Source organism: Peromyscus maniculatus, chromosome X, assembly GCF_049852395.1.
Source record: "Peromyscus maniculatus bairdii isolate BWxNUB_F1_BW_parent chromosome X, HU_Pman_BW_mat_3.1, whole genome shotgun sequence".
Classification (NCBI taxonomy): Eukaryota; Metazoa; Chordata; class Mammalia; order Rodentia; family Cricetidae; genus Peromyscus; species Peromyscus maniculatus.
This window is the reverse complement of record NC_134875.1, coordinates 22,855,459-22,883,446: the sequence shown is the minus strand read 5'-3', so window position 1 is coordinate 22,883,446 and position 27,988 is coordinate 22,855,459. Positions and strand designations below refer to the sequence as shown.

Sequence of the window (27,988 nt, the reverse complement as noted above, 5' to 3'; positions counted from 1 at the left end):
TGCCGATAAAATTTATTTTCACAAAGTATTAGCATGTGCTCTCTAACAGAAAAAGCTAGATATGCCAGGGTTGGGTTAATCAGGAGGATGTAAAGACACATGTATTTATTCTCACCAATCCAGGGAAAGGAGACAGAACTAAGACCAAACAGATTGGAGGTATAGGTCAGTGGTTGAACACACATGTAGCATGCATGTGTGACGTCCTGGGTCTCTTCCCCAGTCTCAGCATGCACGCAGTGTACTTGAAACAATGAACAGGATCAATGGCATATACTAAAATACCCAGACAGTATTTAAGTTCAACTACATTACAAATTAAATGTGTCATAGTCTAGCCTGGACAGCTTACTAATACTTATTAAATTGGTTACAAAAAAAGCTTCAAATAATGACTCTCAAAATAAACGCCTGAAATACAACCTGTTCTATAGCTGAGGACTGTCTTATCAGCTCCATCAAATCTAATTTAGTCTAACTTCTCACCATGGTAACAAGCCCTTTGCGGGAATACTCAAAGACATTTCACATCTAGAAAATTTGCCTTGTACTACTTCACCACGCATAATGTCAAGAAAAGCTTGCTTCAAAGGTACTATGTAATTAGAATGGCCTTTAAAACAGGCACAAAGGAAATTGTTCTGATTAAATCAAGTCTACTTCACAACAATGGTGAGTGAGCAACATCACAGAAAGGAATGCTGGGCTGTTTGGGACTTCATATTCTAGTTTTGCATCTATTATCTGCAGTGTGGCTTCAGTTAGGGCTTGAAGTGCCTCTCATCTGCCTACTTCCTCTCTATTAAATGAAATTATCCATGTGAGAGGGTTGAGAGTTCTGTTGTGATTTTCCATGGGAAGACTATACCAGGCCTAAGCTAATACTGAGCCTGGAGAGGCAGCTGAGCTTAGTGAAAACCATAGACTAGTGAACACTTCTAGGTTATTGGCTGCATGGATGCTCATGATGCTGAGCACCAATCCTGTCTATGTGCTATGGGGTTTCTAAGAACGCTAGTTGGCAATCCACTGTGAAATTTAATATGAAGTCCAGCATCTGTAGAATCTCTCTACTGAATGGGGGCGGGGTACTAAGACAGTTTTGAGATGCCTGCTTTTTATTAGGAAGTCTTTTTTTTTGTCTTCAGTAACTTGCGTCAACAACACTATGAAGCATTCACCCAAAGAAAGAAAAGGAAAGCATTTAAATTAACCTCATCTATTTTTAACTCCCTTTGACCATATTTCCATAATGCCTAGTATACAGATGCCAGTGCAAGCTGCTTAACTTGCCGCTGGAAGCCTCCTTCAACCATACCAACCACCACATCTTGGGAGAGAACTGAAGACATCTGAGAATCGATCACACAGAACAGCTGTCACCTCTTACATGCAATTGAGATCACATACCATCAAACTTCTTGTAACGGGATGCAAAGATGGCTTGCAAATGATTGCACTGTTCACTGACCACACTTCTGAAATCGTCTTTACTTTGCAGGCTGTACTTCTCTTCCATCTCTTGAGAACAGCAGGTATAGCCCTGGGGACAGATCTTCAAATGGTCACCTGGAAGGTAAAAAGACAGTCTGTATCACCAGTAGCCCTCATATCCAAGAGACAAGGGCTTGATTTCAGATGCACATTCCTCTTCATTTTAGCCAGGGGGGATCTTTGGAGAAGCTCAAACATTGCACAGATCTGAAAGGTTTCACGGCACATGAAACTCTATTCTCGTGTGTCGGTTTTGTTGTTGCTTTGAAATAGAACTTCATTATTTAAAAAAAAAAAAAGCTTGCAGCCAGGTGTGCAACATATACCTTTAATCCCAGCACTTTGTGAGTTCGAGGCCAGGCTGGTCTACAAAGTGAGTTCCAGGACATCCAGGGCTACACAGAGAAACCTTGTCTTCAAAAAACAAAATCAAAACAAAAAAAGCTTGCAAATAAATAAAACATCGCACACCAAAATTAACCAGGCTTAACCTCTACACAACTTAATGAACTTATATACAGTTAAAATTGGCATTCAAAATGGAAGCTGTGATATGTCATATTAAAATTTTCATTTTAATATCTAATATATTTAATCCACTTATCAACCACATTAAAATAAACTAAAATAATAAAGCTAACACCACCACCACCACCACCCCCCCAAAAAAAACAAAAACAGAAGAATTTTGTAATTAAGAAGATGGTTTAACCACAGAAGTCAGTGTGGGGCAATAAGAACAGCATCGATTGGTAGGAACACAAACTTCTCTCATAAATTCCTTATGATTCTGTGTGACACACTCTGTGTAAGTCATGGAAATGAGAGATTTATTTTTTAAAGATTTGGGAGTTTATATTGAGAGAGAGAGAGAGAGAGAGAGAGAGAGAGAGAGAGAGAGAGAGAGAGATTGCTTTATAAAGTATGATAACAACCCAAAACTCAGTAAATAATAACTCCATGTTATAGTGTAGGAAAGCAACATATAAATTTATAAGCATGAATTCTACTGAGGAAAAGCAAAGAGACCCACACATTTCAAGGGGTTGGCAGCACAAAGGAAAACTATGGGGGTTCAGACTGGATCATCTGAACCTATGCTCAATCATAAAGAAGTGATCCCAGGCAATCCTCTATGTTAAGACTTTATTTTGCCACCTAACTATACCCACGTTCTGTGTGATGTAGTTACTTAGTTCTCATATTCCCAGAGACCAATGCTTTCCGATAAATGTGATCTTTATGTAGTGAGTTAAGAAAACTGTCAGACGGCTGGCTCATTGCGTAGCAACCTAGCCCACAAAGTATCTAAGCTCTTAGAACTACAACCTGTCCAGAGTTCAGAGGTAAGAGTGTAGATGGGTTCTTCTATGACTCCTCCTCTTCGTTCTTCCTCAGTCACAGAACGAAAACTGTTGATTTGAAGAGAACAATGCCTCGTCCCTCACAATGACCAAAGAGGTACAGTGAAGCTCAAAATTAAACCACACCAGGTACTATGATGACTTGAGTCACTCCAATATTTACTGGTTTGCTAAAACTGTATACACATTCACCAATATTTGCTTCCAATGCTCTGCTACTAGTGTCCATGTATATAAAACAAAGCACGATCTGAAAAGAATCAAGATCTCAGGAATCTGGGCCCAATGCTAAAGCATGTACCTATTGTCCCAGCTACTAGAGGGGTAACATGGTGAGACCTCATCTCAAAATGCAATCTCAAGAATGAGTCCGCTGGAGACATGGGAACTTGACAATGGTGTGTTTGAAAAGAGGGCCATGGGATGACAAACATATCTTCCTACTGCTTAGCTTAGCCAGCCTGGTCTCCAGAGCTTTCTCAACTCCTTACAAATATTCCATTGTGCATATATCAAATCTTCAAGGCAAAAAAAAATCTCAGGGGTTTGGAAAAAACATCCATATCTATCCAATCTAAGACAGGGTCACTGTGTAGCTCTGGATGATCTGGTTGTCATCATGTTATATAGACCATTCTGGCCTCAAACTCACAGAAATCCACTTATCTCTGCCTCCCAAGTTTTGGGATTAAAGGCACTTTTCGTGTCCAGTTGTCTATACCATCTTTACAGGTTGACACAAGTAAAATGAATAATCTATTGATTTACTGAGTGCTATATAAACAGACCAAAATAAAAGACCCTTTTTTTCAATGGTGTGCATGTGTCTAAGGGTTTAAGTGGGAGAGACTTGGTAGGACCTTTACTCACCAGGCCATCTTACAGACCCTTAGGTGGCTTATAAAATTGAGTTATTTATTCTTTTTGAACTTGTTAATGTGTGTAAGTTGTTGGCCTACACATATGCCTATGTACCATGTGTGTGACAGGGGCCTGCAGAGGAGAAAAAGGCATTAGATCCCATAGAACTGGAGTTGCTGACAGTTGTGAGCTGCCATGTAGGGGTTAGGCACTGAACACCAGGTCGTCTGGAAGAGCATCATCGTTGGTGACACAGCGAGTTAGAGGCCAGCTTGGGCTGTATGAGACCCCTTTCAACCCCTTCCCCCCAAAGAGCAACCAAACAGATGATCTTCGTTTCCTTTTGTGAAGAACTCTCTTCCTAACTCTGAAGCAGTCAGTTTCTCTGGGCTTGGCCAGTGAAGACTCCCTGCCTACCATTTACAGTTAAGAAATGTATCCAGTTTGTTCTTCTCAATGTGCCCCTCACTGTATCCCTTCCCCTAATCAGACACTGTTTTAGCCCCTACACTTGAGGATTTTGTAGCCAGGGATTTGGCTCTGTGGTAGAGTGTTTACCTGGTATGTGTAAGGCTCTGAGAACAATCCCCTAGAGAATGAATTCTGACTAATTCTTCTTTAATCAGCAAAATGCCTTATCTTGAAGGCAGAGAATGTATATTGCTTGAATTGTAGTCTGACTACATGTTTGCTCTATCCAATGAGAAATGCCTTTTCTTTTTGGAGAACTCCTTTTAAAACCTGGTCATCTTATACATCTCTCAGTTAAGAACGGTGTCACACTCCTTTAGGCTACTAGAGCTGAGCACAGGGACAACAGAACTGATTTGGGACAGGTAGCAGTCAATGTGAGATAGCACTGGATAGAAACAACATAGACAAAGATCCCAGGCAATTCTCCTACATACCTTGCAGAAAGAATCACTGGGGACTGGAGAAATGGCTCATTGGTTAGGAGCTCTTGCTGTTCCTGCAGAAGACCAAATTCCAGTTCCCAGCACCCACATGGTGATTCACAACTGCCTGTAACTCCAGTTCCAAGGTATCTGACACCTTCTTCTGACCTCCACAGGTACTAAGGCATGTACATGGCACACATTCATACATGCAGGCAAAACACTAATATATATATAAATGGAAATAAATCTAATATTACAGTTTCTAAAAGAATCATCATTGGATACATATTCCCAAAACAACTATGAGGAAGCTTACTAAGGCATCTTTTTGCTCCCCCTAGCCCCACCCCCACCCCCAAAAAGGAGGAATGATAGATGGACAGGCTTCTGAATTCAGGCAGTTCTCCAACAACAAACAGGAGGTAGGATCTCCAGCTGTCATTTGTCCCACAGGCTCCCATTTCTCCAACTGAATCTCCTGCTTCCCCAATTCCAGATGCATATACATCTGTACATACATCACTTTACTATGCTGTCTGCTTTCCACCTGCCTTCACGCTGCCAATTGTTCTTTCTTCAGCACACCCCACTTATTTAACGGCATGTTTTAGGAAACAGAGCGGCTGATTTTTTATTTGGAGCACTTGTTCCGAGTTCTTTGTTCTTCATTTAAAAAAACAGGTGAACTGAATACTTTATGATTTTCTAAGGAAGCACCTAAATTAAGCTGCTTTTTGTACATGGCTCTTGATTACTTTTTTTTCTTTTGTGGGCCAGTGGCCCTCAATAGAGGGGGGAAAAAAAGTCCCCCAGCCCTGTCCTAGGAGGCTTGAATGAGATTCAATGAACCATGCTTTTAAAGCTTAACTCTATAGCATTTAAAAAACAAATCACTCAAAAGAACCAAACTTGTTCAATCATACCAGCTCTATGTAATTCCTCTTTGGTCTTAATATCAATGCAGTAGTTTTCAAAGACAATCACAATAAGTTACTATGAAATTTTGCCGAGTGTTTACTGGTCTTTTTTTTTTTTCAGTTGAAATTGGCGATTTAAAAAGAAGGCATTGAACATTAGCAACCTCTCCCAGCCTGTAGCAGCACTCTGGGGACAACTGTCTGTAGAAGTATGTTTTCTTGCTTATCTGTCATCTACTTCTCTTACCAAAGACTGGCTCTGATGCACAAATGGGTGCAGCTAATGCTCAATTATTCTCAGATGCTCATAACTCAACTTCTCACAGAACATGTTGCAAATGGTAGTTGGGTTCTTAAATGGAGGAAAATCCAGACTGGCCCACACCGTGTGATTGCGAAGGCACAAATTCTCTATACGTAGGCAAAGTGCTTGCCCAAACACACTTGGGAAAGAAGAGACACTAACTGAATGCTAAGGGAAAGGAATGTGTGAGGGGTCCATTGAGAAGAACGTTGTAAACATTGTTAATTGTAAATGTTAAGAGGCAATAAGTTTGCAGTGGTTTCTCAAAGAAACATTGACTGTTTCACATGAGATATGAAGAGGGTTCTTCACGAAAGAAATGAAAAATACCTGTTTTGTTGCTGTTGGGGTGGGGTGTTGAAAGGGCTCTTATACAGCCCAAGTGGGCCTCTACTTCACTGTGACACCAAGGATGACCTTGACCTTCTGATCCTTGTGTTTCCACCTCTCAAGTACTAAGATTACAGACATGTATCAACAAAGCCCAATCAGCCAAAGATCTAGACAGTCATATTTTTGACAGCTTGTACTAGGTGAAAAGTCATATTTTTGACAGGAGGTGGACATGTGGAGGAAAAACCATACCCAGTAGTTGAATAGTGTGTATACATGATTGGAAAGACGGCAATCAAATACAATCATTTAAAAGCCATCAAAAGAAAAGCCAAGACAGGGCACCAGCCTAGGTGTCCATTCACAGATAAATGGATGAAGAAAGTATGATTAATAGACACTAGGGAGTTTTTCTTTAGCCACAAAGAACAAATTATGTGATTATCAGAAAAATGAACAGACATGGAGATCATCATGTTAAATGAACTAAGCCAGAGCCAATCCCTTACATGCACAATCCAGATGTTTTAAAGATACCTAAGTTCTGCAATGAGGACTACCAGGGACAAACAGACTAATGAGAGGGGAGTTAAGAGAATTTGGTGGTGATGGATAGAAGCAAAGCACATTTTACAGCAATGTAAAAATGTTTTAAGTTTTTTACTCTTAAGCAATAAAGCAAGGTCTTGGGCTGGATATATAGCCTAGTATAAAACACCCATGAGCTATAGATCCCATTTATAGCAAAAAAAAAAAAAGAGCTTAAGGAAACACCATACAATAACAATGTAATATCCTAGATGGGATTCTGTACTGACACTAGGGGAAAAAATCTAAGAAAAACACAAATTGTACGTGGATATTCAAAGCAGCACCACTGGTAATAACAAAATTTTCATGAACAGAGGGATGGATCAACACAATATGGTCTATGTGTATAAAAGAATGTTACCCAATCATAAGAATAAGTAAAATTTGGATATATATTACAATCTGGCTGAGGCATAAAACACTGCTAAGTAAAAGAAGTTTGTCAAAAAGTCTATGCTGCATGATTCCATTTGTAAGAAATGTTTAACATCAGCAAATCTAGAGACAGAAAGTACATTAGCAGTTATTTAAGAAGGGAGCTGGGGGTGAGTGGAAAGTAGGATCGATGGGTTAAAAGGTGTGTAGTTTCTTTCTAGAGTGATTACAACTGATTCCAGTGAAAGGGGTACAACTGCCAACATATTAAAAGGCACTGGACACTACACATGTGTGAACGAAGTATAGGTCTGAATCAACAGTAATGCATTAATACCGGCCCATGAGTTGGGACAAATGTACTAACTACACCATGGACAGGTATTAATAATAGAGACATGGAAATAGGATATCTAAAAAAATCTCTGTGCTATCTGCTAAAATGAAAAGTTAAATTAAAAGAAGTAAACGCTGGCTTTAAAAGGACAAAAGATAAATACATGTAGCAGAGGGGGAGCAAGAGGCACCATGATGATGACTTTCAAAATGCTTTTAAAAACCCCAACACTTGATGTAATTCTAATATTAGGAAGCTACATTAAGCTATTATTTGCTGGGGTAATTTTCTTAATCTTTCAATTGCTACCTTACCCTTTTTCTAATTTTTATTTGTTGTGAACATAAAACAATTCCTTGCTGTTGGTCTACGGCATTACCAAAATAGTTTCAGTTCACTTCCTAGATGGGAACTCACGTAGCTACAAAGCTAAAATACAGGTTGCTCTACAACTTCAGTCCTTCCAGGCCACCTAAGAACCCCGGGAGGAACACACAATGGTCTGCTTCATGGAAACAAAGAAAGCAAATCTCACGGGTTTTTAATAATCCCAGGAGGTGGGGGACCGTATACATTAATCCATCCTCCCTGCTTCCAAAAAGGAGTGAAATTACTGCATATAATGTGCTATGCACATCGAAAGCCTCAAGTCATTTGACCTAAACCTCAATAATAAAGCACATAAATTACAGTCATTACGCAGATGTATGATTTGAGATCACCTACCAATCAGTAGAAGAAACACAGCTAGTTAGCATTTTGCAAAAACCTTGCCAAAATACAGCTCTGGAAGGCTTAAGACTGCCAATTATTTTTAGGTCTACTAATCCTGCAAGGTTCAAGAGAGAAGGCCAATAAGAAACACACACATTTCTACAATCAGCTTTATTATATTTCACTAAGAATAACTTTTATGTGTGCATAGTTGGGAGAGATAGTGCTGTTACTTAAAAAGTCCACCCTTCATTTTGGTGAGTTTACAACAGCTTTAAATTTTATTCCAGATAGAAACCAAACAAGCTGCTTATTACTTCTTAAATGACAAGTTCATTATGAACTTAAGATATTATCTAAGGATCTTAGATCCCCATTTGAACAGCACCAAGGATTTACAAAGTGACCTATGCCAAACCAGAGTGAATGCAATGCACACTCATTGACCTATTTGGGGTATTTTGCTGGCATTGTGTTACCTGAGCATCTAGACCACCCTCATGCAGTTTTTGGTGTGTGTGTGTGTGTGTGTGTGTGTGTGTGTGTGTGTGTGTGTGTGTGTGTGTGTGTGTGTGTCTGATGTTTATTGTTTGCTGGAATTCTTTTATGTCCACTTCAGCTCTCGCCTCAGAGGCTCTGGAATAACAGATGTGTACTACTACATCAGCTTCAGATTCTTGCATTTCTTGAATGCCAAATACTTTATTCCCAGTTGAGTCAACCTCACCTACTTTGCACATTTCCAACCACTACCTCTAGGATTCAATGCTAGGAACAATAATCAACACCCAGGACAATAGGAAAGAACAACACTAGAATTTCACCATAGCTCCCCAATAATTCCCAGACATAATAGATAGGGTCTCAACAATGTTACTAAATGGATCAAGGAAACATGTTGGGGGTCCAGAGGGATAACTAGGGGCAAGTAAAGAAAGGCCTTTTCTGACACTGCTTCTCTGAAACAGGTACAACATACCTTGTTGGCACTGACTGAATAGCTCTCTCAAATCCCAATTGATGACTTTTACTGTATTCATTGAACAGAATGTCTGGGGAAATACAATTCCAAATTCATCTATGGATTTCAGGACCATACAGTGTTCTGAAAGACCTTCATGTGATCTTGAAATCCTTTAAGAAGTATACATACAAAGATTCTAAGGATGTTTGTTACAAGTGCCTGTTACAAGCTTCTCACAACTTTCTCCAATTCTGTTTTTCTTATCAATTTTTTCTTCTTCTCCCTCCATCTTCTTCTACCTCCATCCCAATCTCCAAGATATTCTTGCATGGAGGATGAGTGAAAGACAACACAAACACTGACTCACATCTCTTACAGCCTCAACTACAAACACAAAGAGCCCCAAAGAGGAAACACCCTTGGCTAGGACTTTTTTTCTTTGTTACTCAATAGTGTATCTCAACTGTCATCTCCATGCTATGAGTCATGGCTGCAGAAACATCAGAGACATGGGCTTATCAATCATACCAGACTACAGCCTCGGTAGGTCCATTTCTGACAGGTGATAGGACTAGCCTGAAAGTGTCAAGGAGATTCACATCAGGGAAGTCTGGTCGTTACTGACTTGGTCTTTCTTGGCACCCATATGGATCTCCTGTGCAATTACATATGACCTCAGTAAAAGCAAAACACAGCAGATAGGCCTTCCCTCCTCAAAGAAGGCTGACTGCCACCCAATCTCTCTGAGGGAGACAGAATACCATGTTCTAGGTTACTCCATGCTGTCCAGAGCAACAGCTTTCAGCCTATGCCTAGCCTTGAGTTACTCCATTTTGTAAACCAACAGCCTTGACCCCAGTTACTCCACTTAAAGTATAATGGCCAAGGTAAAATGGCTCTACACCTTGCTGATGTAAGTTAACAACCATCACTTGTCAGTGTACCATGAAACATTAAGTAAATAATTTACTGATGCAATGAATAAATCTGTGAATATTAAATAATTTTATCAGAAACACCAGAGACATGGGCTTGTCAATCACACCAGATATATGATGTACTAGTCCCCTGACCTAGGACTATACAAGTAGGAGCATTCCAAGACTATGGCCTGAGCTACTGAGACCTGGGCACAGTGTCCCATTACCTGATCATTTGTCATGAACCTACCCTAGGAAAGTTGGCACACAAGCACCTCCATTTCTGTTCTCAGGTTACATGTAACTCAAGTACAGTTTCTCTCTCCGTGACATAAAACCCACTTAGAACTGAAACTTTGAAATCCAGATGTGGTAGTATACACCTGTTGCTAGAGTTTTTCTGCCTTGCCCACAGTCAGCACAAATCTTTGTCACCCGCCAGTCCCACAGCCGCTCAGACCCAACCAAGTAAACACAGAGACTTATATTGCTTACAAACTGTATGGCCGTGGCAGGCTTCTTGCTAACTGTGCTTATAGCTTAAATTAGTCCATTTCCATAAACCTATACCTTGCCACGTGGCTGGTGGCTTACCGGCATCTTCACATGCTGCTGGTCATGGCGGCATCTGGCAGTCAGTCCTTCTGCCTTCCTGTCCTTTTATTTCTCCTCTCTGTTAGTCCCGCCTATCCTTCCTGCCTAGCCACAGCCGATCAGGTTTTATTTATTGATCAATCAGAACAACTTGACATACAGACCATCCCCCAGCACAGCCAAGTGCAGACCATCTCAGACACCTGCACTCAGGCCCATGGTCCTAATCATCCTCTATGCGGACCTGCTGGGTAACGCCACAAAGAACCCAAGAAGGGCTCCCACAGGATATACAGAACATCCCACAGCATACACCTATAAATAATACCAGTGTCCAGAAGAGAGATGACCAAGAATTTAGGCCAGTTTCAACTACATAGAGTTAGCAGCTAGACTGGCTACATGGGACCCTGTCTCCAACATTAACTAAAACCAAGTCAGAACAAAGTAAACTAACACTTGAAACTGCCTGACCCTTGGGTCTGCATCTGCTAGCTCTGTACACTGGAGAGCATGTGTATCAGCTCTCTGCCTCTACCTTCAGTACAGCCACCCTGTCCCTTGAAACCTGTTGTCACTTTCACCTTTTCTGGAACATGTATGTTGATATATTATTTACATCATACATAATTGTGTGATGTGCAATATGTGATCTGATTTATTAAGATTGCCTATATCCATGAGTAGCAAATGAAATTTGGAAACTAGGACTATTGAGTGTAGTAAAGCCAATGAAATTGATATAATTTGTGCACTTATTATTCAATCAATGTTGACACAGCAGAAAAGACACGAATATGTCCACCTTCTGTTTGTAATGTAACTTGCTTACAATACCCTCTCTAACCTACCAGAAATGATCCTTGTTTTTTCCTAAGATCTTTAACACTCCAATAAAAGGATATTTTAAGACAAATGCAAGGTATGTAGTATCCAATTCATCTGCAAGGAGATAATGGCGGCCACCTACCATTTTTCTCAGTTTCCTAAGTCCCATGCAAACAAAAATAGATAGACATGGTGCACATGTTTAATTCCAGCACTTGAGAGGCAGAGGCAGGCCTATCGCAGTTGAATTTTAGGCCAGCTTGGTCTACATAGTGAGTTCCAGGCCAGCCAGGGTTGCATGGTGAGATCCTGTCTCAAGAAAATGAAAAGGAATATGTAAAGGGAGACCTTGAGTACTAAATCAAGGTCTTAATGTGTTTACTTACTCATGACATGGAAAACTGAATTCACATCAGCTAGGGATGTAGTTTAGTGTTAGGGCACTTTGTGTGTGTGTGGGGGGGGCTTGGGTTCCACACCTAGCATCATCATCATCATCATCATCATCATCATCGTCATAATAATAATAATTTTCTAACAAAACAGAAATTATAGAGAAGAAAGACAAACACTCATTTACTATACCTGCAAGTCTCTACAGAGCTGTTCAGTTTCTGGCAATGTTCAAATACACACACACACACACACACACCAGACTGGGGCTGCTCAGTCACTACAACACCATGGAACCAGTGCAGATATATAGACAGCACACTGGAAATGGCCTTGCTCTCTTTACTCTAGGACTGTCAGATAACCAAGAATGGAGGACTACATGTTCCCATGCCTGCTTTGGGCAGGCATGAAGAGAGAAAAGCTGAAACCGGAGTCGCTGTAGAACAGGATCGAGTGGAGACAAAGGCATTTGAGAAATCTGACCAACAGACAACCTTGAAACCTGCTGCTCACATATTCAGACTATCAGTCCATTTTCTTTGGCTTGGAACAACTGGTTGAGTGTGTGATGGTAGCAATACTCAAAGCTACCGACTAGGCTGACATAAATTGAAGGTCATGTGCCAACTATTAATCCATAAAGCAATTACTGTCATCATCATTTGGACCCAAAAAACATTCCAATTACCTACCACTCCCAGAATGTGGCTGGCCTTTTGTCAATTTAGGATGGGCCATGATCACAGAGGGTGGGTGATTCAGTACTACAGCAACTAAGAGACAGAAGTGAGAGAGAAAGAAATGGCTGAAATGTACCAAAGGAGAGAAAAAAGAAAAGGAAAGTACATGATGCAGTACTACCCAACAATGGGTAAGTCCCCTCAATCCGATGCAAATGATGACCTGGCACCAAAGCCTTGGGTTCCATGGTAACTCCCACTAAGCACAGAGATCTGTTTTTCTCCCTAGTTTCCATTACACAGAGCCTGCAGATGGCACACAGCATAACTACTGCAATTATTGAATATAATTATCATGAAGAGTCTTTGATGTGATAGCAAAAATTATTAAAATGACCCTTCTTAGAGAAGGGCAATAAATACAGCCTCATTCGGAAAATTCAAGGACCGACTTTTGTACCAGGACCTTCTGCCAGAAAAGAATAAGTCATTTGATATACTTGTTTTTGCTTCCTCTCCTTGAATATGTTTTATCCTATGTGGAAATGAATAATGGTGTGTCATTCAAGATATATTTTAAGAGTATACTTAAAAGTACTTCAAAGGAAAATCAAAAATAAAGTGACCTCCTCTGTGTAGTTCCTCTGATCCCATGGTAACCAAGGAGGAATAATTTTTAGAATCTGCCTTCAAGGATGAGAATAAATAACAACTGAACTAAACACTGGCCTTGTCTTAATGCTAATACTTGTCAATGCTGTAATTATCTGCTTGAATGTGCAAACACTGCAGTATAGTTTTAAAAGAAAGACTAACTAGAAATATAAAAGAACAGGATAAACTTTCCCATGTCACATTTGAATCCATCTGACCTTGTGTTCAAATACTGAGTCAAACAGCACAATCCTAAATTATAAGCAGTGCTGCAGTATCATATAGATTTGCTATATCCAATTTACTCAGTTTCAATGTAGGACAGTAAAGACCATTTCAAAAGCTAAGACCAAACTATACATGTCCAGTATTATAAGCCTTAATTTTTGCAAATTGATTGCACAAAACAGAATAAGTTCAACTACACTATATGGAAAACATGTTTATGCTTTTGGTTCTAAATATATGACAATGAACATAACCACTACAAATATCAATTAGCTGTTATGGTCTAAAAATGGTTTGAGGTTGTCTCACAGGGCTCAGATGTTAGAGACTTGCTTGCTACTGTGGCACAGTTGAGGTGGACCTGTAAGAAGAGGAGCCTAGTGGAAGCCCAGCCTTTCTGACTTCCTGTGTGTGTGTGTGAAACAAGTTCTTCCTCCTACACAAGCTCCTCATTCTGTGACACCATCTGCAAGAGGTCTTGGGCAGAGGCAAGCTGAGATCAGCACCATGACATCAATCTCCAGAACCTTCTTTCCTTTATAAAGCTAGTCTGCCTCAGAGATTTCATTATAACAATGAAAATTGGTGAGCAGATGGACTTTGACAAATACTCTACTGGCTTAATAGTACAGCCATGTAAACAGATGAGCTTAGAAATGAACCATTACTTCGGTGGCTAGGGAGTGAGCTCAGTCCATCAAGTGCTTGCTGCACGAGTATCCCTAGCATCTGTGTATTTATAACCCTGGGGCTAGAAGGGTGGAGACAGTAAGACGCCTAGGGCTTTCTGGCCAGGTAGTTTTGCTGAATTATTGAGTTCCAGGTTCAATGAGAGCCCCTTGTTTCGAAGAAAATTATAAGGTAGAGCATAATAAAGGAAGATACATGGCATTGACCTCTGGCCTCCACACACGTATAAATATCAACAGGCACACACACACAAAGAAATGAACTATCGTTCAATCTTGATATATATGCATATAGAGACCAGGAAAGCTGCTTGGAAGCACAAAGTCTGAGTTTCCACTTAGCTGAATGACCTGTCTGTCGGTAAGATAAAGGGTAGAGTCTTGTAAGATTTCATTGTTTCATTATTATGCTATGAATCTTGGTGACTCCATAATTTTTTTTAAGATTTATTTATTTTGTATACCGAAGAGGGCACATGATCTCATTACAGATGGTTGTGAGCCACCATGTGGGTGCTGGGAATTGAACTCCGGACCTCTGGAAGAGCAGTCGGTGTTCTTAACCTCTGAGCCATCTCTCCAGCCCAACTCCGTAGTTTTTGGCTACAAATATAATAAATTATTTCACATCTATGATGCCTAATCTTCATTGCCAGCTTGACTAAATTTATAATCACCATGGAAACATACTTGTGGGTATGCCCATGAGAATTTCCAGAAAGGTTAAAGAAGAAGGAGATACAGGTGGCACCATCCCAGGGGCTGAGGTCTCAGATCGAATACAAATGAGAATGCAAGCTGAGGGCTAGCACTCATCTCATTTTCCTTCTCGGCTCCCTGACTACGGATGGATGCAATGTGACCAGCTACCTTCATGCTCCTGCTGTAATGCCTTTCCCTCCACGATGGCTACTGCCAAACCGTTGGCCAAATAATCCCTTCCTTAAGAGGCTTGGTAAGTATTTTTGCCACAACAGTGAGGAACATAACAACAACAAAAAAAGTGCAGTGGCGCACGCCTTTGATCCCAGGAAGAGGCAGTGGATCTCTGTGAGTTCGAAGCCAGCCTGGTCTACAAAGAGTTCCAAGACAGCCAAGACTATATAAAGACCCTGTCTCAAAAAAAAGGTGAAAAAAAAATCTTTATAATGAGCCCAGAACAAGGCAAAGCAGGAACAGAATACATGCTTAGCATATGTGTGGCCCTGAGTTCTATCCCCAGAAGGGAAACAGAATGCATTTTTGCTTACTAGGTGACAGTCTTCTAACGCATATGCTAACATTTTACATGTATTATTTATTTATTTAATGGCTGTGTGCATATGTATATGGGTGTGAGCATGCCAAAGCACGCCTTCAGTGGTCAGAGGACAACTTGAGGGTGTTGGTTCTCTCCTTCCACCCTGTGGACTCTGGAGATTGAACTCAGACCCTTACTCGCCAGTTATCTCATGACCCACATTAACATATCAGTAGTCCAGGAAAAGGAACTTAAGAAGGTAACTAACGACATATAGTGCATATGTTAGAAAGAAGTGAAAAAAAAAAAGCCACTTCTGTGATTATATTCTTTAAACCAGAAGATGCCATGTTTTGTGAGAAGCATAAAGGCTTGAGAGTAAACTTGATTCTGTTGCTTATGACTTTGGGAGAAGACCAGCCTACTTATGGAGAGTTGGAGCACTGAAGGATTACAGTGTCTCAGTCAACAGTATCTATGAGCTGCTGTAGCCCCAGGACAGATGAACTACCAAGCAGGCACAAAGCCCTGCTACTACCCTTTAGTACTCTAAGAAAACAACAGTTATTATTATGAACAGCAATATTAAAAGATTCTATAGGCTTCTGCTTTTATGCTTCTGGGTTCTTAATTTTATTGATTAAAAGTGTATTTTCATTTTAATATTAAGTAGCCTTAAAAGCATTTATTTTTAAACATTTGTTTTTACTACTTTTAAGTGTGTGTGTGTATTTCCCAGAGGCCAGAGATGTCAAATACCCCTGGAGCTGGAGTTACAGGCAGTTATGAGCTGCCTGATGTGGGTGCTGGCATTGAATATGGGTCCTCCACAAGAGCAAAACACACTTCTAACCACTGAGCTACCTCTCCAGTCCATTATTTTTAATAATGACAGGCTGACCAATAATTTCACTCTATCAAAAAACAAAACTGCCCCTGTAATACTGTTTTGGGACTACATGCTATAGAATCTTTAGTTTTAAAACAGACTGTTATAAAGTTTAAGATTAAATGAGAAAGCATTAAAAGTCAACTCATGCTGGGCAGTGGTCTTTAATCCCAACACTCAGGAGACAGAGGCAGGTGGGTCTCTGTGAGTTCGAGGCCAGCCTAGTCTACAAAACCAGTTTCAAGACAGCTAGGGCAGCTACATAGAGAAATCCTGACTTGAAAAAACAAACAACAAAGTCAACTCATAGTGGCAATTTCATAGTCTGACCTAATATATTAGGGAATAAACTTTGTGTCAATATCCAAGTATTTCTACATACTTTTCATTTGCATCCTAGCATATTCTTACTCATAAATAAAATTAAAGAGAATGAAAAAGGATACTCCTCTTATTTTATTTAAATATGCACATGGTCTTTTAAAATTTGCATGCAAAAAAATGTTTCTCTTGCTCTGTCCTGACAAATGATCAGTTTCCTCCTAATAGCAATCATTTTGTTGAAAGAACACTCCGTTCTATGAAGTAAAAAAGCAGGTCATTCAGAAATTCAGACTGTCTATTAAGGATAAATGTATGCCAGATAAAAACTAAAAATATAAATAAATACCCCCCCCTTAGATGAAGGGAGTTTGTTCCTCATCACATCAAAGGAAGGCAGAACAAAGAGGGAAATGGCAGCTCTCTGCACAATTGGGAAGCATTTAAGCACTTTTGTTTAGCCGCCTTTTGTTGTTGTTTTTGTTGTTGTTGTTGTTTTGATGTTGCTGATGAGAGTTTATGGACCTCAGAGCATCTGTCAGCTTATCCCCTGATCACTTCCTTATAGTCTCTTTTCCTCTTAATGTCTCTGTCCAGTAGGTTTTCTTCTGGTTTTAGACTGGGACTACAGATTTCCCTTCCATTACCCTCTCCCATTTATAGGTGTATACAAGGGCAGGTGGCCTCAGCAATACCCTGGCCTTGATCTCAGTTTATAGGATTTAGGGCACCAAGAAACTGGATAAACAAGTGTATAATGATGATTACAGCATTGTTAAATTCAATAATATAACAGGAGCAAAGTATAATCCCCAGGGGAATCTACACCCTCTTCGGGATTCCCATGTGCACACAACCCACTCTACACACATTTACACATAATTTAAAAATAATAAAAATAAGTCTTCAAAAAAAAATAATGGAGTGGGGATGCACATGCAAGGCCTTGAATTTAAAGGTTCTCAAGTGTATAGGTTTTGAGGGAATAAGCTGCAAAGAGAAAAGGACTTTAAATGTGTTTAAAAAGCAGAAGACAGGCCAAGGATGTGGCTCAGATAAAGGTATTTGCTGCCAAGCCTGACAACTTGAGTTAACTGTCTGAGACCCACATGGTAGAAAGAGAACCTATGCCAGCAAGCTATCCTTTGACCTCAATATGGGTGTGGACACACACACACACACACACACACACACACACACACACACACACAATAAATAAATAAATGTTAAAATTCTCTTTTAGAAAAAGACAGAAGCAGTTATGGTATTTTTAAATAAAAAGCCACTTCAGATATAAAAAATCCTCAGAAGGCCTAACAGGCCAAACACAAAATCAAAACTAGACAGGAGCAACTTCTACAGAGATTCCAAAGCCAATATAATATGCATCTGATGTCTCTCTGTGTGTCTCTCTGTCTCTGTCTGCCACCCCTCCCTCATCAAAGGGAGGAAGCCACTTAGAGGAATCACTTCATCCCAGTCATGAGTCTAGAAAGGAGATGGTCAAGAGATTGAATGATTTCTTTGTCTTGTAAGGAGATTCAAAATCTCCAACTAGAACACTGAACTGAGCAGGTCAGAGGTACCGGATCAAACAGTGGTAAACACGATGTTCTGCATCGAGTTACCCAACCAGGAGTTGATAAATCACCAGGACCAGATGGTATCCACCAGCCAGTTTTGAGGTAACTCAAGGGTGAAATTGTTTTGGCCAACATGTGTAGGCTGTCTTTACAAACTGCTACTATGCCCAAGAGACTGGTGCTTGTCAATGTGATTCCTATTCATAAGAAGGGTTCCAGAAGGGATCCTGGGAAGTAGAAACCAGTAGGACTCATTTCCATATCAAGCAGGCTGGTGAACTTTACAAGAAAGTTGTAATCACTGCACACTTGCAAAACGAAAGCTTAGGGAATCCAAAGGAGACAACTCATGCTCACTTAACAACCCTGAGCCATTGGAACGGGTGGAGCAGGGAGAGGATACAGATTAAGGACAGCTGATGAAGGATGCTAAGCACACAATAGGAGGCCCTGGCACAGGTTGCTGTGTATTGTCTTCCTTAAAGCATACAACAAAAACAAGATAAGGAAAAGTCAGAGGTTCAAGAACAAGACCAGGCCAGGGCTGATTTCCTTTAAAGAAGCTCGAAAGGGCACACAGTGAGAAACTAAGGCTCACTATGGGAAAATAATAATATGAACTCTTGATTAAGTAAGGTGTTCTTCACCTCCTCTCCTGCAATGTTAAAGATACTTCAAAAGCAACCCAGGAACTACATCCATGACTCACTTAGCATCGAACCAACACACAAAGCAAGCCTTGGTCTCACCCCCCCCAAAAAAACCACCCCTCCCAGAGGAAAAGGGACCAAAGAAACATTCAGCCTGCCTGTGAAATTTACTGTAGAAGACTGAAGCCACCCTCTGGGACACAGCTTTTTATTTTGCACACAAATACTCCAGTTGCATATTTAACCAACTCTGCCATCTGATTTCTAGCCATTCAGTTCTGCCCTGGGTTTAAAAGGGACAAAGAGTGGACCCAAATCAATGACAGCAGAAGTGACAGCTGAAAAGGAAGGCAGAAGCGACAGCAGCAGAACAGGCTGGGGCCACTTAGCTTAGGGGCACATAGTTCCTCATACTTCAAAGAGCCCTAAGGCCATTACTGCACTACAACAGCATTTGTTAGCTGATTTTCATAATGATGACCTCAAGTCTTCTTTAACAGATTGTGCTTTCTATCTTTTTAATAAGGTGGGAGAACAAATACTTTAGAAACATTTTAATGGAAAATGTTTAAGACATTTTGAAAGACAATTTGATACATAAAGGGTAATTTTCTGGAATAAAAAAAAGCTTACATAAAGCATTTTTTTTTTCAGAGAAAGAAAAAGAGTTTAAATTTCTACTTAATTTTAATAGCACTGGAGATCAACTCAGGGCTTGACACAAGCTTTCTTGGTGCTCTAGCACTGAGCCTATATCCCTATATCCCTAGGAAAGGTGCAAAGAGTTTCTGGTTTGGGGTTTTTGGTTTTGGCGTATTTTTTGGTGTAATTTTGTTGTTGTTGTTGTTGTTGTTGTTGTTTGATTTTTCGAGACAGAGTTTCTCTATGCAACCACCCTGGCTGTCCTGGAGCTTCTGTCAACCAAGCTGGCCTCGAACCCACATAGCTGCACCTGCCTCTGCCTCCTGAGGCTGGGATTAAAGGACTGCACCACCGCTGTCCAGCTTGTTTTTCAAAGGTGAGACAGGTCTCACCCAATCCTGACCATCCTGGACCCACCTCCCAAGTACCAGCATCACAGGAAAACATCTCCATGCTGCTAAGACACCACTCTTTTCAATGTATTTGTTTCTTTTATGTGTGTGCATATTCACGTTCACGTGCATGCATGCCCCATTGTCCATGTGAGTCAGAGAACATCTATTTTGCTGGAACTGGTTCTCTCTTTTAACATACAGGTTCCCAGGATTGAACTCACATGGTCAGGCTTGGCAGCAAGTGCCCTTACTGACTGAAACATCTCTTCACCCCCATAAGGCAACGCTTTATTTATTTATTATAATTATATTTATTTACTATGTGTGGACACAAATGCCCTTGGAGGTCAGAGAAAAATTTGAAAGGGCAGGTTCTCTGCTTCTACCATGTGGGTCCTAGGAATCAAATTCAGGTCATCAGGCTTGGTGGTAAAGGACTTTAACCACTGAGCAATCCTGCCTCCAAGACATAATTTTAAAGCCACAAGCCTAAGATCAACACATGATACAGGCTGCAACTTCTAAGGGTTGCATGAAAGTTCTAGATATGTTTGGAGAAAACTATATGGGAGGATTTTGTAAGGAAAACTGGTATGCTTGCACATTTGTAATCTATGAACTGTTCCAAGGAGGGACATTCATGATCCTTCCACCTACTCAGGAATAGGTATAAAATGTATAGCTGCATACATTTTATACTTGCCAGAGACACAACACTTGAGGACTGACTGGTAGAGCAAGATTGTTCCTCCTTCCTAGGTACAGCAAATGGCTTTACTGTTCATATTAACAAAAAAAAAATATTAATGCTCAAAGAGTTAGACGAGGAGTTAAGTGAACATGAAAATAAGGTTTATTTCTCTGGATGGGTCCAAATTATCTCTTCAAACACAAAATTTCCCAAGTGGGTAGAGAAAAATCTGCTGAACACACTTCACATCTGCTAAATGAATTTCTCTTGAGGCAACTTGGCCATGGTGGATGGAGAACCTAAACATGCAGGAACAGAACAAGAGAACAGTGCTTGAGAAGACTGAGCCGGCTCTTAAACTACATGCCCACATCAGGACAGCACAGGCCTGGGTCATTGGGAAACGGACCGAGTGCTCCAGGGAATGAAATCAATAGTGCCCGGGTGACATTAAGGCCTAAATAACAGTTTCTCAAATAAAAAGAAGCTGCATAAATTATATTAATCACATTCTTGCACATGGGAAAGGCCCCAAGGTCAAAGGGAAAAGGTGATGTTAAACACTGGGGACTCTAAATTCCATACGATGGAAGCAAAGACCTTCAAGAATGTGGATTGGCAAGGGAAGGGATGGAAAGAAAACAGTGAGTCACTCTTTTATGTTCTAAAAATGCCAATATACTAATTGTCACATGCCCTATCTGGAACCTATATAAAACACAGACACGATACAAACGTTCTATATGAGAATGAGTGAGTTATGGCTAGTTTTAAATGGCCTTGACATAAGACCAAACTTGGGCATAACCCATCACCACTCCCAATCTCAGAAGGCATTTCATAAATGGATGTATGTGTGTGGTCATATATGGCACTCAGCGCTGATATTTGGAGATCACTTCTTGAGAACAATGCCCCCTTAACATTTCCTACTTCTTAGCAGGGTCAGACACTAAACGCTCCAGAGTAATGCCTCGCTACAGGAGGGATGAAAAGCTTACAAGCCTGCCAGCATTTCTGGAAGGAACAAACATCCTCTGTGAAGGCAGTCCTGAAAACAGCCTTCTGGGATGGCACACAGTCTTTATTTCATGAGAAGCCGCACAATGCTGACTTTTCAGTGAAAGCTTGGAAACTCCTTGTTTCCTCTGCGAGGGAAGAATGAGCGCTGCTGTGGTCCTCCAGGCTTCCTGCCTCCTCTCAAGCTCCCACCACTCCACAGCTGCTCCTACCACAGAAAATAGGTGAGTCAGATACGAGAGCCAGGCGAGCGGCAGAGGAGGAGACCAATGGTGGTGGGAGCTGGAAGCGCTGCCCGTTTTAACTACACTACACTGAGGGGTAGGTTTTATTTTTGTTCTGAAGGACATATTTCCATTCTCTCTCTCTCCCTCCCCTAAATATTCAACCTTTGTTAAATGAAAAAGGACAGCTTTCCCTTTTCCCTCACTTCTTACCGCTCCCTCTGTGCTCTAGAGATGCCAACAGGGAAGCGGCCTTGTGTGAATGACCGCTCTCTGGCTTTCAAACCACTGAGACACAGATGGAGCTGAAGGCCTTAAGATGAATTTCCTTAGAAAGATATAAAGGCAAGTGGAAGTAAACTTCTCCAAAGTTGACAATGTAAGCATATTCAGCCAGGATGAGTACCCTGGTCCCGTCCTCCAACCTGTGACCAGCAAAAGAAGAGGTGGGATGCCCCTGGAACTGGAGTTACAGACAGCTGTGGTCTGCCGTGTGGGCACTAGCCAGTGCTCTTAACCACTGAGGCACTTCCTCTTTCTAATCCATGTAACTTTTTATTGGCTCACATTAGCTGATACTGGACATTAGAGTACTGCCAATCAAAAGGATAAGAGTAATGTGTGATGGGTATGTTGCTTGCTTGCCACATCTGACATTTTTCAAATTAAAATGTAACTCGCAGTTTACTCATTGTCAGTGTACAGGTCTGTGACTTTGAGTTTACTCACAAGGCTGTCTATCACCAGGCTCAAACCATTTCTATCACCAACAACAGAAGCAGCATACTATTAGCAGTCATCTTGCCCTCCACACACCTACCTATCTACACTTGCCTTAAACAAGCACTTGCCAATTTTCTGCCATTATGGGTTTGCCTATCCTTTCTCTATAAAGCTCATTAAAAGGAATCATACACACTGCAGTCATCCTGAACTGACCTTCCCCACACACACAAAGCATACTATTTTAAATGTTCATCCAAGTCATGCCATGTATCAGTACTTCATTCCTTTTTTGTGGCTATCTAATATTCTGTTGCGTGGGTATATCACTTTGTTAAGACATTCATTGGTTGATGGCTAAATAGCTCATATTTGCCTGGGCCTAAGGCTGCTATGAACATGTGTCCCCTCAAAAAAAAGCCGTCCCTTTCTTTCGAACATGTTTATGTTATGTATTATTTTATTTTTATTCTGATGTAGGATAAAATGTTAGTAACTTCTTTAAAACACTGAAACCTTAAGAGTCTCCAAAGCTATGACAAGTATCTCACTGCTATGACAGGGTTCCAGTCTTCTCAGGCATCTATCTGCGAGTGGGTGGCTGGGTTGTATGAACCATCATCTCTCTCTAAGAAACTGCTATCCACAGACATGGGCAAATGACAGAAACTTGTCACTGGTCTCCACAAGCTGACATTCCTACTACTCAGGGGACCAGAAACAACACCACCATTTAAATTGGGAATGAGGATCAAAACACAAAGCACTCCAAAACAAGGGTTTTAATCTTGCAAGTAAGAAAACATCCTTAAATTTAGTCACTACTTCCTGTTTTCAACACACACACACACACACACACACACACGCACGCACGCACGCACGCACGCACGCACGCACGCACGCACATCATTGTAAAAGTAGAATGAAACAGTAAAAAGCAGACCCTCCCCTTGGCAACTTTCATGTGAATTACATCTTTCAAAAATGGTAAAATGAACACATAATCAACTCTCGGATCAGAACACAACAAATTATCCCCAAGATATCTAGACATAAATGCAGCTGAAAAATCTAAGAATACCCAGTGTTCCGAACACAGTAAAAAATGGGCTTCCTAGTCACTAAGCAATTGAAGACAGTCTCAGGGTGTATCAAGACACTCTGGCAATACAGTGAGTGCAAACAGATCATTTTAGGAGACTGGCATGGGTGGGCTGCATGTCCTTTCAAAAGATGGTGGGAGGCAGTAACTGGACTTTCTTGAACTTGTTGATTTATTTTCCCCCTGAAAATTAGTTTTATTCATTACTCCAGCTGCTGGGCAGAGTATTTCCCCTGATTACAGCTGCAGAATTTTAGCCCCATCACCAAGGAAGGACTTTTTTTTTTAACTTCCAGCATTTCTCTTTCCTTTTCTTTCAGCTGTAGTTTTGGTGGCTATCCCATGGTTTGAACCTAATTGTTAAAACTTCAACTTTTTATCAGCTTCAATCTCTCACCACAATCATGCTTGCTTTGCCACCTTTCCATGTTTCCTTCTCTCCATCTGTAGTCAATCAACAAGCATTTGTTTAAATTAAGCGAGGCACGATGTTAAACGTCAAAGAGAAAAAGGCCCATGCTCTGCTCTTGAGAAGCTGAGTCTAGTGTGGCTCTTGGTGTGAACCCACCCCCGGCTAGCTCCACCCCTGTCTTGGCAATAGCTTCCCAAGCTGAAGCTGGAGTTGAGATGACCTGCCCCAGGAGCAGCTAGGTTTGAAATCTGGCTAGCTTGACTGTCCCTGCCCCGGGCAGGCCCTCTAACATCTCCACCAGACTCAACTTTGTTTGATTTTACTCAGATGCTGGATACATGCAGTGACAGGGAAGAGTCTCGGGAACACTAATGTCTTAGGAATCTCCACCTCCCTTACATAAGCCAAAGCTACAATTACTCTATTTTAAAAAAAAAAAAAACCTTCAAACCCTACTGACTGATGGGGGGAGGGGGAGAGACGACATCCAAGGAAGCAAGCCTGTTAAAACTTGCGAATATGTACTATTTTCCATATTACTCATCTTTCCTAAATGGCTGCAGCTGTCTCGCTTGCATTTCTCCACAGAAAGATGGAGCAATAACCCATAGCAGTTGACAGGTTAGAGGGCATTGGGTTCAGAATTGACAAATGACTGGACTTAATAAGCACGCCCTCGGGGGTGGAACAGAACGGACCTTAGGGCAGCAGGACAGGCATCTGCCCTCCACGCCTGTGCTCACTATGGAGATGGCTATCTCAAGCCCTTATCAGCTAGCCGCGCAGGTCTCAGAGGTCAAGAGAGTACAGTGACAGCACAAGCAAGGTATGTACTGGGATGATGACAAAGTAGGAAGCCATTCTAGATCACAGTCAAGGTCCAGACCAAACTCCACGTGTTATTTTAGGAAAGCATAGGCATGTTTTCAATGGTTCAGGTCCATGGTTCCCAGCCTATGGATGGTAGAGCTAGTTCCAAAATAATCATCAACACAGGCTCAACAAGTGGGTCCACAGGCAGGACCAACTCCACAAATTATAACTAAATCTCTTATCTCTTAACATGGGGGCTGTTTCCCCATCAAACCAGATGTCCTATGGGCTACTTTACGCTCTGTTGTACTTTCATAAAAAGTTATGGATCTCACTATGTTGTTCAGGCTAACATATTTCCAATCTGAAGGGAATCCTCCTGCCTCAGAGTTTCCCGAGTAACTGATTTCCAGCTAAAAGGTACACCAACATTTTCCTTTTAGAAGACTCTAGTTCTGAAGAAACCAGTTGTAATTGGTGAAGGAAATGCAATTCTCCTGAATGTTCAGACAACCACTGGCAGGGGAGTCAGAAAGGTTAACAGAACCTGTTCACATTACTGCCCAGATCTCCAGTGGGAGCTCCACATCCTCAAATACAGGGACATTCTTCAGTGGCCCAGAAAATTCCAGCTCCCAAATTGGGACTTTCTAAGCACAGGTATTTTCTAACTGAAATCTATGATCGATCATCAGATCCATTCTTGCTCCTTGCATTGCACGATATCAGTGTCACCCCAAACCAGGCTGCTCAATGTGTGGTTACAAACTGCTACTCCCTAATGCAGCTAGCTATCTGGACAATTCTATCCTAGTGATAAGTAAGCAATTTTAACTTTCCTAGCTGCTGGTACCCAAATATCTAAGTTTCCCTACACTCAGCCGGGCTGGCCCAAGACCTCATCCGGCCCGGACTCAAAGCTTGCCCAGAGGGCCCTGCCACTCAAGGCTCCAGTTTACAACCCTGCCCTGGGAAAGAAGCTGACCCACCCTAGTGCCCTGAAACTAAAAATAACCCTTGCAGGCCTGCAGTCTAGCCAGGTTCAGGCAGCAAAAACATGCCTGGACCTTCTTAACCCCGGGGTAGTCTTAGGTTATACACTCTTGCGAAAGAACTCACTCTACATCCAGAGTCTCCTCATGCTCCAGGCCAAGGTGGAACTTGAGGCACTTTCAAGCCCTCATGACCTCTCTCTCTGCTTTATCTAGTAACACACAAAGGAAGGCAAGTGATTGCATCTCCAGAAAGGAAACAACTGACTTTCTTAACCCAACTCTGGGCCTCGGTAAGCCTCAGAAAGTTGAAAAGGGACGCCAGGACACAGACAAATTAAAGGATTGATTCAAGGTTATCCAGCGCAGTCCAGGAATTAGTCTTACAGCTCCTAGTCCACTGAGCCACATGCTGTAATTGTAAACACATAAATCTGATTCCAGGATACCTATTTTACAGAGTTTGGACATTTCTGTACAGCTGGGCATTGTGGTGATCCCTAGGCAATCTTCGATCATTGCACTCAAAACCATAATTCATAGTTTAGCCTATAGCACTTCATCCAGTTTAAAAAAAAAACAAACAAAAAGCACCAATGAAACAGTGCTTCTTTGCTGCTTTGTGGCTCCCTGGGAAGAGACTCACAAAGAAAATATTCACCGTAGCAGTTATATCAAATGCAGAAATACTGACAGGTCTTGGAGGGGTGCCACTGCATATTCTATGTTCAATTTCCATGCAGAAGCAAAGTATGGAGGGACGCAGGTCTCTGGGACGTCCTCCACCAAATTCCTTCTAGAGCACAGAGCTTCTCTTTTACTTCATCTACGTGTGCAGCCAGGGCAGGACTAAGAGATGCTCATGCTGACAACATGTCATCAGAGCCAGACAGACACCATTCTATTCTCTGAGGTTAATCTATCTATCTATCTATCTATCTATCTATCTATCTATCTATCTATCTATCTATCTATCTATCTATCTATCTATCTACCTACCTATCATCTATTATCTGTCTATATCCATCCTTCCATCCACCCATCCATCTTATTATGCAGCACAAGCTGAGTATGTCTTATCTGGACTAGCAGTCCTTCAGATTTTGGAGCTTTTCAGATTTTGGTATATTTGCATACATATTAGACATCTTGAGGATGAGACCCAAGTCTACACACAAGCCCATTTATTTTGTGTACATGTTACTATGCACAATCCTGGAAGTGATTTTATATAGTAATTTTAGTCGGCGTGCATTCTGATTGTGACCTAGCTGTCATATGAGACCAGGTGTGGGGTTTTCCACTTGCGGCATCATGCCAGTGCTCAAAAAGTTTCAGACTTTGGAAGCTTTGAAAATTTCAGACTAGGGATGCTCAACCTGTGTAACTTCTTTGCCCCTGCTTTCCTACAATGTATACACCCTGTTGAGTCAGGGAATCAACCAAATTAATGATATCTCCTTCTTCGAATAGGCTATGTTATATAATAGAAAGTTCTTGTAATCTTTTCCCCTAAGCACTTAAGAAAAATATTTGACTATTTTATTTATATTCTTAATATGACCATAAAGTACAGTTCAAGCCAGGACACACTGCAAGAAGGTACTAGTAAGAGTGATGTTGGAGGCCATGGCTATACCTGCCATGCATTAAGTCCTGGGATCCATCCTCTGCACCAAATAGACAAGGTGTGGCACAGCTTACACTTGTAATATCAGAGGATCAGAAAAATTCAAGGTCATCCTTAGCTACATAGTGAGTCTGAGGCCAGTCTGGATTACATGAGAGTCTATGGAATAAAAGGATAAAGCTTATTAAATTCCACACTATCTTCTCTTCAAATGAATCATCTAGAAAGGGTATTGGAAATTAGTTGGATTTCTTTTTACTGACAGCATACAAAAATAATTTAATCTTGATTATTTGAATAGTACAACCAAGGCCCTTCACGAAGGGTAATAGCCTCCCTAATCAAGAAACCCTGGAGGCCCTAGCTCCATAGAGTGGCTCTCACTGTCCCAAGTGTCCACACTCTCTATGTAAGTCATTCTTATCTTCTACACTCAGATTTAAAGTCCTGTATTCAACTTGTGAAATCCTCGTGGGGCCGGGAACGTGGCACAGTTGTAGAACATGTGCCAAGCATGAC

The 27,988-nt window shown here is 41.1% G+C and overlaps 1 protein-coding gene across 1 annotated transcript in view; it reads right to left on the bottom strand.

The window, feature by feature from the left end:
• The window catches only part of Gpc4 (glypican 4), a 110,998-nt gene that overhangs the window by 38,112 nt on the left and 44,898 nt on the right, over positions 1-27,988 (bottom strand). The window contains exon 2 of the mRNA XM_006996640.4: positions 1,411-1,569. Coding sequence (XP_006996702.1) covers positions 1,411-1,569 — 159 coding nt within the window. The remainder of the gene's footprint in view (positions 1-1,410; positions 1,570-27,988) is intronic.